This window comes from Penicillium pulvis (assembly GCF_028828015.1).
Source record: "Penicillium pulvis strain IBT 33274 chromosome Unknown contig_1_segment0_segment0, whole genome shotgun sequence".
Classification (NCBI taxonomy): domain Eukaryota; kingdom Fungi; phylum Ascomycota; class Eurotiomycetes; order Eurotiales; family Aspergillaceae; genus Penicillium; species Penicillium pulvis.
Window position 1 is genome coordinate 1,211,391 of NW_026643074.1, and position 17,365 is coordinate 1,228,755.

Sequence of the window (17,365 nt, forward strand, 5' to 3'; positions counted from 1 at the left end):
AAAAGACCCGACCTGATCCCCAGATCTAGAGATCGTAAAGATCGGGAAAAGTGTCACCATGACTACAACTACTTTACGTGCGGTCACGCATCGCTTGGCCACGACACCTGTCGAGCAATTGCCCTCAATAGCTGCATTCCTTGCGACTTCGTTGACTGATTGCGCCGAGCTCCTCTCTGCGCCCCAGGCTCAGAAATCAGGCAAAACCGAGTCCGATCATTCCGTCCAGATTCATAAGCTGAAGACTCGCCTGGCTACTTTGCTGCAGGACCGCACCATTGAGGGACGATGGACCGCCGTGGTGCTCGTGAAAGCTACCGTGGAGGCGGGACAATGGGAGATCTTGCGAGGCTATGAGCCAATTGTTCGTGGCTTGATTAGCATTCTGGCGGTATGAGCATTCTGCATGAGCTATGGATCTAGATCTTGTGGCTTGATCGACTGACATTTAGTGCCGTCTAGAAACCGGATCCTATTTCCACAAGAAAGATGGCCATGATCGCCTTGACGCGCATCTTCCACCTCACCTACCAATACCCAACTCTGGTCCGAGAGATCACGACACCCCACCTGCCTGCATTCATTACCGCTGCCCTCAATTTGGTCTCGGTCCTTACGAAGCTACCCTCGGGATCGACTCGCAAAGTGAAGCCCAACACACCGTTCATGGAGACTGTTCTTCAAGTCTGCTTGGAACTGGTCCCTCGGCACCCTACCATTTTCCGTCCATTCGGTACTCAACTTCGATCATTGCTGACGGAAATTCTGGGGTCCTCATCCTTGTATTTCCCTGACCCGGTGATGGACGTCGCAGAGCAGCTCTTTGCCTCTCTACACAAGTGTGCGCCAAAGGACAAGGCTGGATCCGGTTGGACCGAAGATTGCAGAGCGACAGTTCTGTCTATCCACCGAGCCGCGGATTATGTTTTCCGCGCTGTGGTAGAGCAATGGGAGTCGGTTGATGGAGGCTTGGTTTCCGCACGACAGAACTTCACCCAACACCTTGCTGATGAAAGCTCCGATTCCCTGGGACTTGCCAGCTGGGAGGGCATGCATGCTGGATCTGATAGGTTGGTTACACTGTTGCGATTGCTGTCCAACTTCGTCTCTATGCCATCTACCGCCACTGTTGCCCTCCCTCTAGGCTCGATTCTCGATGTGACATCGCGTCTCACATCTGTTACCGCTCCTTCGGATGAGGGAACCCGATCTGGTGTGCAAACTAACCCCCAAATTGGCCGCGACGAGCGGGAATTGCTGTGGGCTGAATTGCCTCGAATTCACATTGCTTGTATGGACTTGCTTGCCCATGTCACCAGTGTCCTAGAGACCAGCGCCACACCTATCACCCAGAACATCCTGGAACAAATCACCTGGGTTTTCCGTAACGAGAACACCAGCCGGAATGTGCGCTTGGCCTCATATGATCTGCTGAGCACGGTAGTATCGCTCAATGGCCCCGCTATGTCGAAGCAGAGCGTGACTTCTATCACCGGCGTTCTGCGCGCCTGCTGCAATGATCTCCTGCCTTCGTCTGATGAGTCTGGTTCTCAAGGCAAGCAACAATCCGATGCTAAGCCTAAGACAAAGAACGGTCAAGCCACCGCTAATGCAGACTCCTTCTTGAACCCTGACCTTCAGAAGAATCGCAAATTCCAGACGTCTCAATTCGCGGAGCTAGAACGGGCTGCATCGGGTCTCCTGCAGACTGTTTTGACATGTGTTCCCCCACAGCTTCTTGTTGGATCTCTCCGTGCTGAAATCGACCGCACGATCATTCTGGTCTCCGATAAGAATGCTATGCTTGCAAGTGTTTTGAACCCCATCCCGGCCATCAAGGGTCGTGCTGCGGGTGCCAGTATCATGCCTTTCCTGGCTCGGGGTTATGCCGATAGCATCGAAGTCGAGGCTCTGATCCGCCCTAGAATGCCAGTTCTGATGACTGCCCCGGAGCTGGACGCTTATGCCGAGGCAGAGGACGAGCAAGAGGCAGATGAGATGGCCGACGACGAAGTGTATAACGCTGCTCCCGAAGCTGCCGACTTCTTGAAGGCCCCGGCTCCTGCGCCTGTTGAAACGACGACCACATCCCAGGTTCCGATGCACAAACGAACCTATGTTGAGGAGTCTAATATCCAGGCGCCGAATTTCCCCGCGCCTACAGAGAAGAAGGCCCGTCTTGAAGAGAGTGCTAATCAACAATTCCCTGTCGTCACTCGGACTTCGACTTCTGCGTCTCAGCTAGCTGAAGCCGACGCACCTGAGCGGATGCAACCCCAAGTCGTCACATCTCAGGCTCCGGCTGCTTCAGCTGCACCGGCCGCCCCGGAGCCGGAGGAAGAAAGTGATGATGAAATGCCCACTTTGAACATGGATTCTGACACTGATGATGAAGACGATGAGGATGTCAACATGGAGGGATAATTGTATAATGTCACTGAAAGTATATAATCAAAAGCCTTGTATCTTGTTGGGCCCTCTTAGGCTGGCCTACTTTTTATAAAAGTCGAATTCTACCACAACGTCTATACACACTACATGCAGCCCTTTTCTATTATAAACTCCGATCAGATCACCCGTATCCCACTACCCCAGTAAGTTCCATCATCCCAATATTTGAACCATTGCCCCTCCCAGCACCACCATCCCTGACCATTCGCCAATCCAAGGCCACGGAGAGGGCTAAGTGGCACAGGCTCCATCAACCACAGGCCACCCCTGGCAAAATCATCAGCGATGAAAGCTCCAGAATAGAGTAACCAGCAAAACACAATAAGGCCATTTGCAGTACGCCGCAACCACCGTGGAGTACGACCCAGACGCAGCTTTGGGAGTACTACAGCCTTGACCATATGTTCGACGAGAATGGCCATGCTTTGTAGAAAGAAGAATAGGAACGGCCCCCTAAGGGGGTGAGTTTCTGTGAACTGCGTGTAGCTGCCACAAGCATGCACAAAACCACTCAACGAGAATGCAATCACGATATAGATTACCCGTTTCATTCCCGGACATGTTCCCCATGAACCTGGGAGCAATGATAGAATCCACCGTGCTGTAGAGACGAACCCGTGTCTGAAAAGCTGATGCCACCAGCTTCCCCAAACGCCCGCTAGGCCGTCATCCAAGACCGGTGAAATGAATGGCCCAAAGGTATCGGCGTACAGCCATGACTCGTCTAATGGAGCCGCTGTTAACTTGCGGGAAGCATTGGGGAATGCCATGGATAGCCCGAGAAAGCAGATGGGGTTTAATGATGTGACATAAGCGAGGGCGACGTAGACTCCCATACAACTCACGAAGCAGTGGTAGAAGCGAACACCCAAAGGTATGGATGCGAGGAAGGAGAGAGGCGACGGAGGCGTGGCGTCCGCCACGAGCGTACCCCGGAAGTATGGGTCCCGTATCATGATGACTTTCAATGCATCGAGTGTAAGATATGAGATGAGAAACGTGCGAAATGCTTTCGAAAGACAAGATTTTGCAGAAATATGTATTCCATCTTCTTCTCGGAGACTGCTGGCCAGGAAGCCAGAATGCAGGTTTGCGTGTACTGTTCGGGGCAGTCGACCAAGGCGAGGTGCACGCCAATTCCACTCTGGGCCACGGAGGTTGAACAGAAGTCCTGCGCACCACTCAATGCGATGTGACAGCTTAGAGGGATATGACTGCCAGCGAAACTGGGCTGCGGCTGTATCCTCTGGTGCAGGTGCAGGGCAGTCATTGCTACCGAGCATGGATCCTGACTGCGCATTTAACTCATTGCCATTAGGATGTGGCGTCTCAGATAAAGCCACACGCTCAATGCGCTGGAAGTCACGCTCGACGTCTGAGAATACGAATAATGTGGCACTCCACACTAGCCACCAGCCTACCATCATGCCAATCATGTACCCATTTCCACCGAGGAGAGCTCGTTGAGTCCTGAGAACCTCAAGAGCAATTGCCAAGCTCAGTGCAAAGACCAACGGTCGAAAATACCGCCCACCTCTACGCTTGGGAATGACTAAGGCGATCCAAGGCAGGCAGTTGAAGAAAATAACATGGGAGAGGAGAAGGGGCTTAAAAGTGCCTTGTTGGAGTAGAGTGTCTAGATCATGTTCGTTTTGCCGAACGAGATATCTGGACCAGCTAATGCGGGGATCAGCCATGCGGAGAAGGCGCCACTATGCTCGGGAGCTTGTCTGATCTGGGGGGCGCTAAGCATCAATGTAGGGTCTGTGGGTATCGTGATCCCCGCAAATGAAGTATAATTGCAAGACTGTAATGATCACAGCAGTTTCATCAGTCCAAGTTCATTCTCGGCTGACTTGAAGCTAACTTGAAATCGAGAAAATCAAGGAAAAAGCAAAAAATCAAGTTGATACACGTTTGGACCGAGTTGTGTCATGTTCACGTGATTCCTACAGGATCCAAATCCCACAGTGCTTCGTCCTACAGATTCGAACAAGATGGCATATTAAGTCAGTACACACAGTTATAAGCAGGTAATACTTCAAGTATCTTACTGTTCTAATTCCCTGCCTATATAATTCTCAAATATCCTTAAAGACGAGCTTGGTTATCTGCGTCCACGTGATGACGCGTTTCCCGCGACCGCGTGGTTTCCGGATCAGGACTAGCCTACATGGTGACACTGTGATCTATCTCCTTGTCTAATTTTGACTGAAATGACAATCCCACGACGTTGCAAATTGTGCGGGACCTGATCAGCACTTCCTACTTATCTCTTCTGCCGAGCATTGACCTTGGTGGGCTGCAATTTACGTCATGCCGCCCAGAAAGCGCAAGTCTGATGTAGTCGACTCGACCGAAGACAAGGAGGCTCGTGCAACGAAAGTCAACAGATCGACCCCTTACTTGGACCCACAGAACATCAGCAATGGTGAGAGGTTTGGCGAAAGTGCCGAATTTATTCCCTTGACTCAAGTTCCCGGCGCCGATGAAGATGATGCTCAGGCTACCGAGCTTGTTGAGGGGTCTCAAGATGTGGATGAATCTTCTGTGTCCACAACTATGCTCTATGGTAAGTTATGCTAATCTCTTCATTGCCTTCAATACATGAATGAAGCCTGAACTTCCTCACTCAGGTAATCTGGAGACCAAGATCGTGGGTGTTCGTTTCTACAACGGAATTGCTACCCCAGGAGAGCATGTCATCTTGAAACGAGAGCCGCAGAATCAGTATGATCCTAACGCTATCCGAATCGATAATATCATGGGCATCCAAATCGGCCACATTGGTAGGGGAGTTGCTGCTAAGCTTGCTCCTTATATTGTTTGTTCAACGAACCATCCCCTTCAATTCAGGAAAGTTGCTTACAATTGTCGTAGGACTCTAAAGACCTTCACGTAGAGGGAATCCTGACGGGTGTCAAGGGGCCCTATGACTGTCCTGTGACGTTGCCGCTATATGGCCCGACTGAACCAGCCAGGAAGATAATTGTGAAGCAAAAAATGCAGAATGATAGACTTCCTTTGCGCGAGTTCATGGACTCCGAGCGTAAAGAGAAGCAACGTCAGAAAGAGCTTGCTGCGGAGCAGAAAAAGGCTGAAAAGAATGCTCGTGCGATGGCTCTTAAGAGAGCGGCAGCAGGATGGCAAGGCAACGACGACGAGAAAATGTTTGCCAACCTTTCGACACCTACAGGTCTTGGTGAAGTCACCGAAACCATGGAGGATCTCATCAACCAAAGTAGCTCCTTCAACCCCAGAGAGATTGGCCAAGTGGTGGAGAATTTCGGACAAAAAGAGTCCGACATGGCCAAGATGCCGATGGTTGATACCCCAGCTGGTCTGTCTACCGAACTACTTCCGTATCAAAAGCAAGGTTTAGCGTGGATGATTGCGCGCGAATCCCCAAGCCTTCCACCTCCTGGCTCCGATACAGTGGTCCAGTTGTGGAAGCGCAGTGGAAAGAACTTCACCAACATCGCAACCAATTATTCCTCAACTACTGCGCCAACTCTTTCCAGTGGTGGAATTCTTGCCGATGATATGGGTCTCGGGAAAACAATCCAGATCATTTCCTTGATTCTGGCCAATCCAGCGCCCAAGACTTCGGATTCAAGCAAAGCCACGTTGATTCTCGCCCCAGTAGGCGTGATGAGTAACTGGAGGAATCAGATGAAAGATCATTGTCGAGCTGAGACCATGCCGCGGGTTCTAATATATCACGGATCTGGCAAGAAAGAGGCTGCAAATCTGTCTCAGTACGACGTGGTAATCTCGAGCTACGGCGCCCTTACCAACGAGTACAAAGACCAACTGAAAGCGGAAAGGACACCTGCAACGGGTATTTTCTCGCTCCAGTGGCGGCGCATCGTCCTTGATGAGGGTCACACTATTCGAAACCCTAAATCACAGGGCTCTCAGGCAGCTTGCGCCTTACGTGCAGACTCTCGCTGGACCCTTACAGGAACACCAATCATCAATACTCTCAAGGATCTATACTCCCAGGTACGCTTTTTGAAGCTCTCTGGAGGCTTGGAGGATATGGGCGTTTTCAATAGCGTGTTGATCCGTCCTCTTACAAGCGGAGAGCCTGAAGCTCGCTTGCTTCTTGAGGCCTTGATGGGAACTATCTGTCTCAGGCGGCGAAAGGACATGGAATTCATCAATCTGCGACTCCCGAAGCTCACTTCCCGTGTTCTTCGTATTAAGTTCCAATCCCATGAGCTTGAGAAGTATAGTGCTTTTCAATCTGAGGCAAAAGGAGCCTTGTTGGAGTTCAAGGATAAGCAAGGAACATATTCTCATCTGTTGGAGGTCATTCTACGCCTTCGTCAGGTTTGCAACCACTGGGCTCTATGCAAAAACCGTATCGATAAGCTCTTGAAAACCCTCGATGAACAGAAGGTGGTGGAACTTACTCCTGAGAACATGAAGGCTTTGCAGGACATGCTGCAGGTTCAAATTGAAAGCCAGGAAGTGTGTGCGATCTGTCTTGATAACTTTGACCAGCCTGTTATCACTGCGTGTGCTCATTCCTATTGCAAAGGCTGTATCGAGGAGGTCATTGAACGACAGCACAAGTGCCCGCTTTGCCGTGCCGATATAAAGGATAACAAGAATCTTGTCGCACCTGCCGAGGAGTTCGGTGAAGATTCAACTACTGTTGACGCGGATCCCCAAAACCCTAGTAGCAAGATCGAGGCCCTAATCAAAGTTCTGACCGCCCCGGGCCAAGCACCTGGAACCAAGACAGTGGTCTTCAGCCAGTGGACATCCTTCCTCGACCTTGTGGAACCTCATCTCGCCCAGCGTGGAATCAACTTTGTTCGGGTCGACGGTAAAATGAACGCCATCAGACGCGATAATTCTATCAACTGCTTTTCTACCGAGCCTACTTGCACTGTCCTTCTTGCAAGTCTCAGCGTTTGCAGCGTTGGTCTGAATCTCGTTGCTGCCAACCAAGCCATCCTTGCTGATAGTTGGTGGGCGCCTGCTATTGAAGACCAGGCGTTGGATCGTGTGTACCGACTAGGGCAGAAGCGAGAGACCACTGTGTGGCGACTCATCATGGAGGACAGTATTGAGGAGCGCGTGCTTGATATCCAGGGCCGAAAGCGTGAGCTAATGCTTGCTGCTTTCCGTGAGACGGGGAAGAAGAAGGCGGAGGATAGAGCGACTCGTGTGGCTGATCTTGAGAATCTTCTAAATTGATCTGTTGAACTGTTGAATAGATTTGGGGCTCATGTCTTTACTTTTCATCTGAAGGAATCAACATACATAGTTTATGGACATACCAGTTAAGACTCGATCTCCTCAGGTACAATAAACCAGCATTTGGACCTTAGCCTACCGGGGTTCGAGATAAACCTACTCCGCTTTTCAAGATTGGTTCGGATGCAATTCCCTGACATTCTTCAATAAACCTTATTTTGTCTTCTGACCCGTGGATACGTCACATCCACATTCCAACCCCAGACCACGACAATTTCAACCTCATCACATGGCAACATGTGCACGACTCTCCTCTTCCATTTTTACTAGGGTCCTCCAAACTTGACATAGGCCCTGATTGAGGCTCAACAACCCCGGCTAGGTTATAACATGCAATTACAGAATGGTCAACTGCGATGCGCCCGTCGATGGCATTTCAGGCGCATACACGGGCAACAGCTTCGCCGCCCAAGCCTCAATCGCCAGTCTCCTCGGCTGCGCCCTCTACAGCGCCCTCGAGCTCATAGTCCTGGTCTTCTCCATCTTCCATATCTACGGCGGTCTATACTTCTGGAGCCTATTGATCTCTGCCTCCTTAGGCGTGATCCCCGACGCGCTAGGTCTGATCCTGAAATACTTTGAGCTCGCCCCAATATGGATCCCCGTTACACTATCAACTGCTGGTTGGGCCATCATGGTAACGGGTCAATCTCTCGTGCTGTATTCGCGGCTACATCTTGTTGTGATGAACCAGACGGTCCTGCGCTGTGTACTTGGCATGATCATCTTCGATGCGATAGCGATGCAGACGCCACAGATTGTTGCATCTTATGGCGCTGTGTATGCGTGTCATACGAGGTTTCCAAACTTCTTTAATGTCTGGGAGAAGGTTCAGTTGACCGTCTTCTTTGTGCAGGAGATTGTTATATCGGCGTTGTTTATTGTGCAGACTATTCGGTTGTTATTGTCTTATCCGTCGCGTTCGAAGCGGAGAACCAATATTATGTATCAGTTGATTACGATCAATGCGGTGATTATCTTGATGGATATCGCTCTTTTGTCTTTGGAGTACAATGGGCAATTTATTGCGCAGACGGTTGCGAAGTGTTTCTTCTATACCGTGAAGCTGAAGTTGGAAATTGCGGTCTTGTCGAGATTGGCTTCGTTTGTGAAGTCGAATTCTGATCAAGGGTCTTCGGGTTTAAGTCATTGGGATCATTCTTGATGTATGCCCTGTGGTCGTTTTGGAATATCATTTCTCCAATCATCGTCAAATTTGTAAAACATTCTTAAGACTATTTTCTGAACATATCCAAAAAGATCTGAGGTGCATGCTCCCCTTCGCCCTCCCCTTTCTACCTCCCCATCCTCTAAATTGTTCTATCCGTCTACCAAACTGGATACCTGATATAAACACTCGACTGAAAGGCAGAGCCCGTCGTAAAATACATGATCTACGTTGCTGATCTAGGATCATGAGGTCTTAAGAACTATATGGACATCTTTGGAGTTGATCTTTGGAACTAGGAGAAATGAAGCATTCAAAAGTCTTGCTATCTGTGGTCAGTATATGAGATGTGGTTAGTCTGGACCCATCCACCAGCAAGGCCCAGTCATGACAGATGCAATCAATAAAAATGACATAACGAATACAGGGGTATCATGAAAATTAGAAATAAATGGAATCAAGCATGGCTAAACGCTTGGGAAAAATCAAATGGTTGTCGTACATGCATAATCAGCTCTGGAGCCAAGACATTACTGTCCTGGCTCGGTCTGGGTGGGAGGCAGTTGATCGTCTGTTGGTACAGGATAATCAAGTGACGAGGAAGCCGGACGAGCCGACGTGGCCTGTGGCTGTGACTGTGGTTGAGCTGGAGGAATGGGAAATTGCCGAGTTGGAACCCAATTCCCATCTCTATCACAAGGGAAAGCAGCCCTCATTGCAGGGTTGCGGCTGCTCATCAAAGTGGCCTGCAGATTCGGTGGGGAGAAAGTTGGAGTGGTAGGTTGGGATTGGTATCTTGAAACTGACTCATTCGAGGACGCCCGCCACGGGTTCACTGGCACATGGTCGGGGATTGGGGTTGAAGATGGGCGTGCCTGAGCATGAGGGTATGGTGTGGAATTGACATCTGGTCCAGACGCTTGTGCTAATAGCGTAGGGAGCCAATTCATCCCAGTCACCCGATGATGTGACGAATTATCATTAGGTACCGATCGTGAGAGGCTTGGAGGCTGCCGCGCAATTTCTTGATGGCGCATAAGCCCCGTTCCGCGTTGGTGCAGCAGTCGCTGCATTTCAGCAGGTGCAGGAGGGTGGCCAAATGGATATGTGTTAGCCTGCTGAGGTTGACCGAATATTGATGGGCTTTGGAAGGGTTGGCCAAATGGACTTGGGTTGGCCTGCTGAAAGTGACCGGATGGTGATAGGTTTCGGGAGGATTGACCAAACAGACTTGGGCCTGGTGGCTGGCCAAGTGCAGATGGCGCAGCGGTTGGTTGTATACCAACCTGTCTCAATGGTGAGGTGCCTGCAGCTTGCTGCGCGGAAAGGACCCCCTGCTGCTGCTGCCGCTGGGGGTTTTGCTGCTGGGGGTTTCGGGGCAGATCGTTCTGAGGTCCAACAGGATCTGACAAGGTATGCAGCAGTCGCTGCTCCCTCTGCTGCTGTTCCTCTTGTTGCTGCCTGAGCTGGGCTTGCAACTTAAGCCGCGTTGCCTCGGCCTTAGCATTCTCAGCCAGCTTACGCTTCTTCATTTCCAGTCTAAATGCCGCTGGGTCGCTGCGTTTAAGCTGCTCCAGAGTCAATTCATCTTTGACGCGTAGGTTTTCCTGGGGGGACAATTTGTCATTCTCATCGTCTTGAACTTTAGACTGGGTGATTTCCAGAATACTGTCAGCAAGACTGCCGTCGGAAATGATCTTGTCAAGGACTTCAGGATCTTGCCCCAGAAGGTGATCAACCGGTTGCTTCTCTCTCACTTTGACAGGGACCAAATATTTCGTGGGCTTCTTGTGGCCCTCGCGAAGGACATTTTTCTGGTCCACCACGCGGACTGTGAGTTGGGACTTGAAGAGAGTCAGATTGAACATGATTTCTTCGAAAGTCCCTGCCGCTACAAAGCGATAGACAAAGACGGGTTTTGTCTGGCCAAGACGGTAAGCACGCCCGATAGCTTGGTCCTCCCAGGACGGATTGAACAAAAAGTCGAAGATAACGACTCGGTTTGCTCCATGTATGTTCAAGCCCAGTCCACCAGCCCGAGTTGAGATGAGCAAAAGCTCCATACTTGGATCTTCATTGAATTTTGTCGAAATTCCTTGACGCTTTGAAGCCTCAGTAGTTCCATCGATTCGTTTGTAATTTCGACCCCGTTTATTAAATAACTGGTCCAGGTAGTTCAACGTCGGGATACTCTGGGAGAATACCAAGACCTTATCACCGATTCTCTTTGACTCGTCCAGAATCCTGTCGAGCAGCAAAGATCGATGGGACAAGCTGGGGTCCGATATGTCGGAGATCGGGGCCAAGAGTGCCTTGATTCTTGACAACAATTTTGGGGGGAGATCGGCGTCCCCATCCAATACAGACGCTTCGACTCCGTGACTTGTGGTGGCCGTTCGATCTTCTAATTTGTCTAGAAACGGTTTTGGATGATTGCAACACAGCTGCATGATCGCGAGCCATTGCCACAACCTGGCAAAATTGCCCGAGGCTTTCAATTCCTCAACGAAGATATTGTATGCCATTCGCTGGGTTTCTGATAGGGGAACACGAACGACAAGTTCTTTTTTGGGCGGCAGATATGATGCAATTACTGAATGATCTGCGCGCTGAATTTTGGGCTCTAAAATCCCATTGAGAATCTTCAGCGCAACAAGACTTGCCCTCCGCTCGTACAGATTGCTGTCAATGTACAGACCGTCCTGAATAGGTTCCATGTACCTTTCCTTAAAAGACTGCGCTGTCTCCAAATAACCAGGTGCAACCCATTCAATCATTTGGTAATACTCGAACAGGTTGTTTGCAAGAGGTGATCCTGTCATAGCGATTCGACTCTTGGTTTCGAAGAGAGAAGTCACTTGGCTGATGTATGATTTTTCTCCCTTTAATTTGTGTGCTTCGTCAGCAACCACGATATTGGGCTTGACCAAGAGAGCATCTAAAATCATCTTATGCTGCTGGCCACTTGCGCGGTTTTGATCGTTCTTGATGTACCCCCGAAACATTTCATAGCTCATGATGATAACACCTCCTTCTTCATTCCAGGCTTGAAGGGTGGCCATTCTTTCCGCAGGGTCGGTGTTGGGACCAGCTATAATCTGGAAGACAGTTCCAAGGTGATGACTGGGTGGAACCCAGCAATTGAACTCTTTCTTCCAATTGAGCACCAGGAAAGCTGGACAAAGAATGACAGTTCGAGATTGGTGAAATTTCTCGGGGACTTGCGCTTTAATTTTGGGGTTTTCTGAGGCAGCCGCCTCGGCAATCGTTACTAAGAGGGATATCCTGCATAAAGTGAACTGTGAGTGAGAATCCTAACAATGGGTTTCTGGACAAGAACGTACACCTGAAAGGTCTTGCCTAGCCCCATAACATGGGCAAGCAAGCATCCTTGCGGATTATCGGTGTCACAAAGTTCACGCCACATGAACTGAATTCCTAGAAGTTGATGCGGTTTGACGAATTCACCTAGGGCGGGATTGAGGTAGATGATAGGGTCTTTGAAGGTGACCGCCTGTCCCGCTCGGTCACTGTTACTCAAACCCTTCTCCTCTCTCTCCTTCCTCAATTCCTCTCTGGCTCGGTCCTGCACTGCTTTTCGTTCCTGAGCATTTTTCTGCACACTATTGGGTGCTTTCGGCACGTACTGCTTTTTCCTTTTCAGGCTCTGTTTAGAAGGCTGCAACGAGGGCGGGCTCAAATCATCTTCCTTTCCTGAGCCCTCACCCAATGAGCGTCGTCGTGAAGACTCGGGATGCAAAACATTGTATGTGTTGATGAGCGATTGAAGTTTCTTGTGAAAGACTGACAACAAAACACCCTCATCACAATCCTCCTCGATCGCTTTCAGCGCCTCTTGGAGTCGCCTGGGCTGAAGTCCAGCTGAAGTCACGCTGGCACAGTGGTACCAAGATACGAACAAAGCGCCATAACGCATTGAAAGCTTGCTTTCGGCAGGTTCGACGTCATCGAGCTTTCGCTGGTTGTTCATCATGGCCCGAATAACTTCCTGGATTTTTTCGCGGTAGATTGGGTCAATCCACCTGTCTAGGTATTCCGGAAAGCCTCTGTATTCACTTGATGGCAATTGCATAACAATCTTTGCTAACAACTGAATACGATCTTTTCTGGTCTCAATGGATGCCATGCTCATTCCCTCGACCATACGGAGAACATCGGCGTCATCTGTATTTGTATTCTCCGGAAGTGCAGTCGAGAGTGTTTGGGGCTGGGCGGGTTCGCTTGCACTGTCGAGGAGGACCGGGGAGGAGCCATCGGTGGACTTTGGCAAGGACTGTTCGATTTCAATTGGGCGATCTCGGGGCTGAGAAAGCTTGAGCCTGATGGGTGATGTGGGATTCAGAGGGGGAGTCTTAATTATGACCCCAGTAGCATGATCTTGTCGCAATGGAGCTGAATTTAGAGGAGGGCTTTTGAGGGATATCTTCTCGTCGCCATCAGCAATGTCAACGGCTATTACAGTTGGGTTGAGGGGTGGAGTCTTGATTATGTCCTCCGAAGCATGACCGTGGTGTGACGGAGTTAATTTGGATTGGTCGCCCGCATTGGTGAGATCAATTACCTCTATGTCTTCGTCGTCGTTTTGATAGAAAGGACCTGGAGCCTTCATTCTGACATTGACCCTTCGGCCTGGATCGCTAACACGTCGTCGCTTGTTGGGAGGGTTGGGCGACAGGCTGGATCTAGAATCGGGAGAAGAGTCCAAAGCGAAAGGCATTCCATGAGCTGCTTCCGAATGAGGTGTGTTTGATGGGACTTCAGCATCTTCATCTTCCAATGAGATGGTCATGGGGCTACCGGAATCCGGTTGACCCTCATCGACAGATGGCTCGAAATTGTCATCCTCCTCGATGGGATCTCCATAGGAGAATTCCGCATCAGATGTGAGTGTTTCATCTTCATCTTCTTCTGCCGATATCGACTCCATATCCCGCTCCTCACGAGGCCGATGGACCTTTGCTGGACGTGGAGCAGGTTCCGGGCATGTATCCAATTCGAGGATATCCAGTGTCCATCTTTCAGTACACCGATCAAAGATCGTCATATCGATGGCCGCACATGCTCCCCGGAAAGCCGAGGGTGACCTGTATGACACACCCATGATCGCCTGCTGAATCTTTTTCAGACGGTCCTGAAGATGCTCAATGCGGTTTGAATGGCGAAGTCTTTCAGCCTGAAGCAGATTGTCATCCTGAAGCGCATTGCCATCCTCAAGCGTGTTGGTTTGCCGAAAAGCACACCACAGCCTTTCTGCTTTCGAAAGTTTCTTCGGAAGGACTTTCTGGCGCCACAGTTCTTTTTGCTCCGTAATGTATTGCGCCAAGATTTTATCACACTCTTCCCGGGAAAGGCCAGAGAGTCGGGATACTTCGGGGCTCGGGTGATCATCTTCGAGGCTTGGATGATCTTGCACTATTTCCTGCCAAGTTTCCTTGTCATACTCTCCTTCTGATCCCGATTCTCCATATCCAGGAAGGCCAGCATCGTCATCCTCTGGCACGTATTTCTTCAACAAGTAGGATAAAAATTCTTCTTCTTTTTCAGTTCGTGCCGGGGCCTCCGGACTATTCTCAACTAAGCCATCTCTGTTGTCGTGCAAAACAGTCTTGTTTGAGGGTATGTTGGCAATGTTCAAGCAAACATCCTGTGATAGAGAAGTTGCATGTGATGGGGACAAGGAGCCATCTGGCAGCGTCCGATTTGCCGATATTGGGAGGACTTCTTTTTGCAGCAATGTAGGCGCAATCCTCCTTTTTGTTTTAAGGGTTGCGTGAACAGCAGGAGTACCTTTGGGGGAAGTGATGAGGTCTACAGGGTTAGGGGTCATTGCAGCAGACACGGGGGTGCCCTCATGCGGGTATGGAGAAGACGTTGTAGAAACAGCGACCTCAATGGAAGCATTTTTGTGGGATGAGCTGTACTTGACAGACTTTTGCTGTAGCCATTGGATTGCTTTCATCAGCATGATGCGATGGCCATATGCTTTTATGCCCATATCCTTCAGGCCGTCGTTGTCGACATGCATAAGGACTTCTCCACATATGTCATTATCGCGGAGAGCTGCTCCAAGTACAGCCGGGTCTGGCCGTGGAGCATTTGAAGATTGCGCCCATGGTGCAGGTCCAGCGCCGCAGAGGAAGCTTACAACCTCATCGACAGACCAATCAACTGGGTCAGAGATCTCTGGCTCCATATTGCATCTGGGGGGCCTGGGATACCGTTTTGTCAGTCAAGCTCATATGTGGGGCCATCCACCTTCATTAAAATCAACATTAGAAACTCACCAGTTACCGCCCCCCCCGGAATGAACCCACGTGTAGGGGATTAGTACTTGCCGGGAGGCGTAGTCTTGGCTGAAACTGGCATTAAACACAAAGGAATGTCATGAGAAGACGAGTAAAAGTGGGTCCTTGTATTCGGAGAGGATTCCCAAGGAAAAAAAACAATGTAAAAGACGCGTTGTGTGGTGAGGGATACAAAACAAGGTCAACATCAAGTGAATTGAAGATTTCCCAGATAGGTAACGGGTGGTTTTCTGTCGGCAGTATATATTGTTAAAGGCGGTGTATATGGCGGTGAGTGTGGGGCGGTCAGCCCATGCGTCTGATTGTAAATCATATTTGCGGGGGGATGCCACTTGGGTTTTTGCTTAGCAATTATTCTCCAATTTGCCTACAGAGTGCAGTTGAACGCCCTGGTCATGGACGAGTCAATCTATACCAACTACCCTCCTCAGCTGTCTTCGGAACAGCAAGAGTACCTCGTCACAGCTACTAAGGACTGGGCAATTCAAAATGGCCTAGCTGTTCGACCCTCGCCGGCAGTTCTTCCTAAAAATGCTGACCCAAATGGAGTGTTCGCCACAAATGCTCCGGTGTCATTGTTCCCCAGTCCATTTCCGAAGGTCTGCTTTCAGGAAGCTCAGGCCTTGCAGACGGTCTACAACCAACTCTATGCGGCAATTACATGCAACGAAGACTGGCTAGGGAAGATCATCGAAGAGTAGGATAGCGGGAATCTTCAACTGTTGAGGTGTATATACTAAACGTCTGCATTCACAGTCTAACCGATGTCGATGACTTTGTTGCAAATCTCTGGAAAACCCATTTGACTGTGCAGAAGGAAGGCTACGTCCAAGACCTTTCTTTAGGTCTCTACCGTTCTGACTACATGGCCCACGTCACCCCGAACAATGCTCCGGGGTTGAAGCAAGTGGAATTCAACACAATATCCTCATCTTTCGGTGGCCTGTCGGCTCTCGTGAGATCGCTGCATACGGAGCTCCTGTCTACCCCGCTGACCTACCCGCCTCACCCTCTCCTCCAATCCGGAATACCGCCTGATAACACTGCTGTGGAAACTCTCTCTGGGGGTCTTGCGGAAGCACACAAGGCATACGGACCGTCAAAGTCTTCACCGGGGCTTCCTTTGTGTGTACTATTTATAGTCCAGGATGGAGAGCGGAACGTCTTCGATCAATTGGCCCTGTTGAAGCGACTTACAGGATTCCATAAAGTCCCGACCTTCCGTGTGAAAAGCAACCAAATCTTGGATCAGACATCTATCCCCGCCGATAACTCCTCTCGCCCACTAATTTACCACCCCCCACACTTTCCAGAATCTGCTTTTGAAGTAACAACTGTATATCTTCGGGCGTACTACTCTCCCGATGAATACACATCCAGCCGTGATTGGGAAGCCCGGACACACTTGGAACGCTCCGCAGCCATCAAGTGTCCCACGGTGTTGAACCAATTGGCCGGGTGTAAGAAGATTCAACAAGTTTTGGCAGAGCCGACAGGCCCCGATCACCTGTCCAGTTTCCTGAAGGACGTTGACCCTACCATCGTTGCCAGATTACGTGAAACGTTTGCTCCACAGTATGATCTCTCAGCAGGTGGACAAGGGAGAGACCTGGCTCTCAACCTTGAAACTGCCATGAAGCATGTCTTGAAACCACAGCGCGAGGGTGGAGGCAACAACGTCTACAAAGCAGAGATCCCGGATTTCCTGCGCTCTCTTCCCGAGTCAGATTGGAAGGGCTGGGTCTTGATGGAGTTGATCAACCCTGCGGCTAATGCCGAGAATGTCGCTCTGCGAAATGACGGTGAAGTTCTCCGTGGAAACGTCATCTCAGAGCTAGGAGTCTACGGCACTATCCTCTGGGAAAAAACAGGAAAGATTCTCCATAATGACGAAGGTGGATGGCTACTGCGAACCAAAGGAAAGGAAGTTAATGAAGGCGGAGTGGCCGCTGGCTTTTCTAGCCTAGACAGTGTCCTTCTTTACTAGGGGTAGGTCGTTGGTGTGGTGAGTTGTGTTGAGAACTCATGGCCACACTTGAGTAACGATTAAGATGAAGAGCGACGAGAGGTGGATACTGAACATTTCATTAGGATGTGCATGGGGTGAGGATGAATTTGGCACCCGTGACTTGAGAGGACCAAGACCGGT

At 50.0% G+C, this 17,365-nt stretch overlaps 6 protein-coding genes across 6 annotated transcripts; 4 read left to right on the forward strand and 2 right to left on the reverse strand.

Moving 5' to 3' along the window:
* Positions 1-58: 58 nt before the first annotated feature.
* Positions 59-2,424, forward strand: N7503_003406 (RIX1/PELP1 family protein; the record flags this gene model as incomplete). Its single annotated transcript, XM_057062953.1, has 2 exons — positions 59-391; positions 463-2,424. 2 exons carry the CDS (start codon positions 59-61, stop codon positions 2,422-2,424), a joined length of 2,295 nt encoding a protein of 764 aa, XP_056923868.1.
* A 143-nt stretch (positions 2,425-2,567) lies between these two features.
* N7503_003407 (wax synthase family protein) lies at positions 2,568-4,148 on the reverse strand (the record flags this gene model as incomplete). Its single annotated transcript, XM_057062954.1, has 1 exon — positions 2,568-4,148. One exon carries the CDS (start codon positions 4,146-4,148, stop codon positions 2,568-2,570), a length of 1,581 nt encoding a protein of 526 aa, XP_056923869.1.
* Positions 4,149-4,767: 619 nt separating this feature from the next.
* On the forward strand, positions 4,768-7,662 carry N7503_003408 (DEAD/DEAH box helicase; the record flags this gene model as incomplete). Its single annotated transcript, XM_057062955.1, has 3 exons — positions 4,768-5,023; positions 5,088-5,275; positions 5,332-7,662. The coding sequence occupies 3 exons, from the start codon at positions 4,768-4,770 to the stop codon at positions 7,660-7,662; spliced, it is 2,775 nt and encodes a 924-aa protein (XP_056923870.1).
* Positions 7,663-8,065: 403 nt separating this feature from the next.
* N7503_003409 (uncharacterized protein) lies at positions 8,066-8,887 on the forward strand (the record flags this gene model as incomplete). Its single annotated transcript, XM_057062956.1, has 1 exon — positions 8,066-8,887. The coding sequence occupies one exon, from the start codon at positions 8,066-8,068 to the stop codon at positions 8,885-8,887; it is 822 nt and encodes a 273-aa protein (XP_056923871.1).
* Positions 8,888-9,420: 533 nt separating this feature from the next.
* Positions 9,421-15,104, reverse strand: N7503_003410 (putative SNF2 family helicase/ATPase; the record flags this gene model as incomplete). Its single annotated transcript, XM_057062957.1, has 2 exons — positions 9,421-12,175; positions 12,235-15,104. 2 exons carry the CDS (start codon positions 15,102-15,104, stop codon positions 9,421-9,423), a joined length of 5,625 nt encoding a protein of 1,874 aa, XP_056923872.1.
* A 444-nt stretch (positions 15,105-15,548) lies between these two features.
* N7503_003411 (glutathione synthase) lies at positions 15,549-17,253 on the forward strand (the record flags this gene model as incomplete). The annotated part of the gene is made up of 2 exons (XM_057062958.1): positions 15,549-15,913; positions 15,973-17,253. The coding sequence occupies 2 exons, from the start codon at positions 15,549-15,551 to the stop codon at positions 17,201-17,203; spliced, it is 1,596 nt and encodes a 531-aa protein (XP_056923873.1). The 3' UTR covers positions 17,204-17,253.
* Between the last annotated feature and the right edge of the window lie 112 nt (positions 17,254-17,365).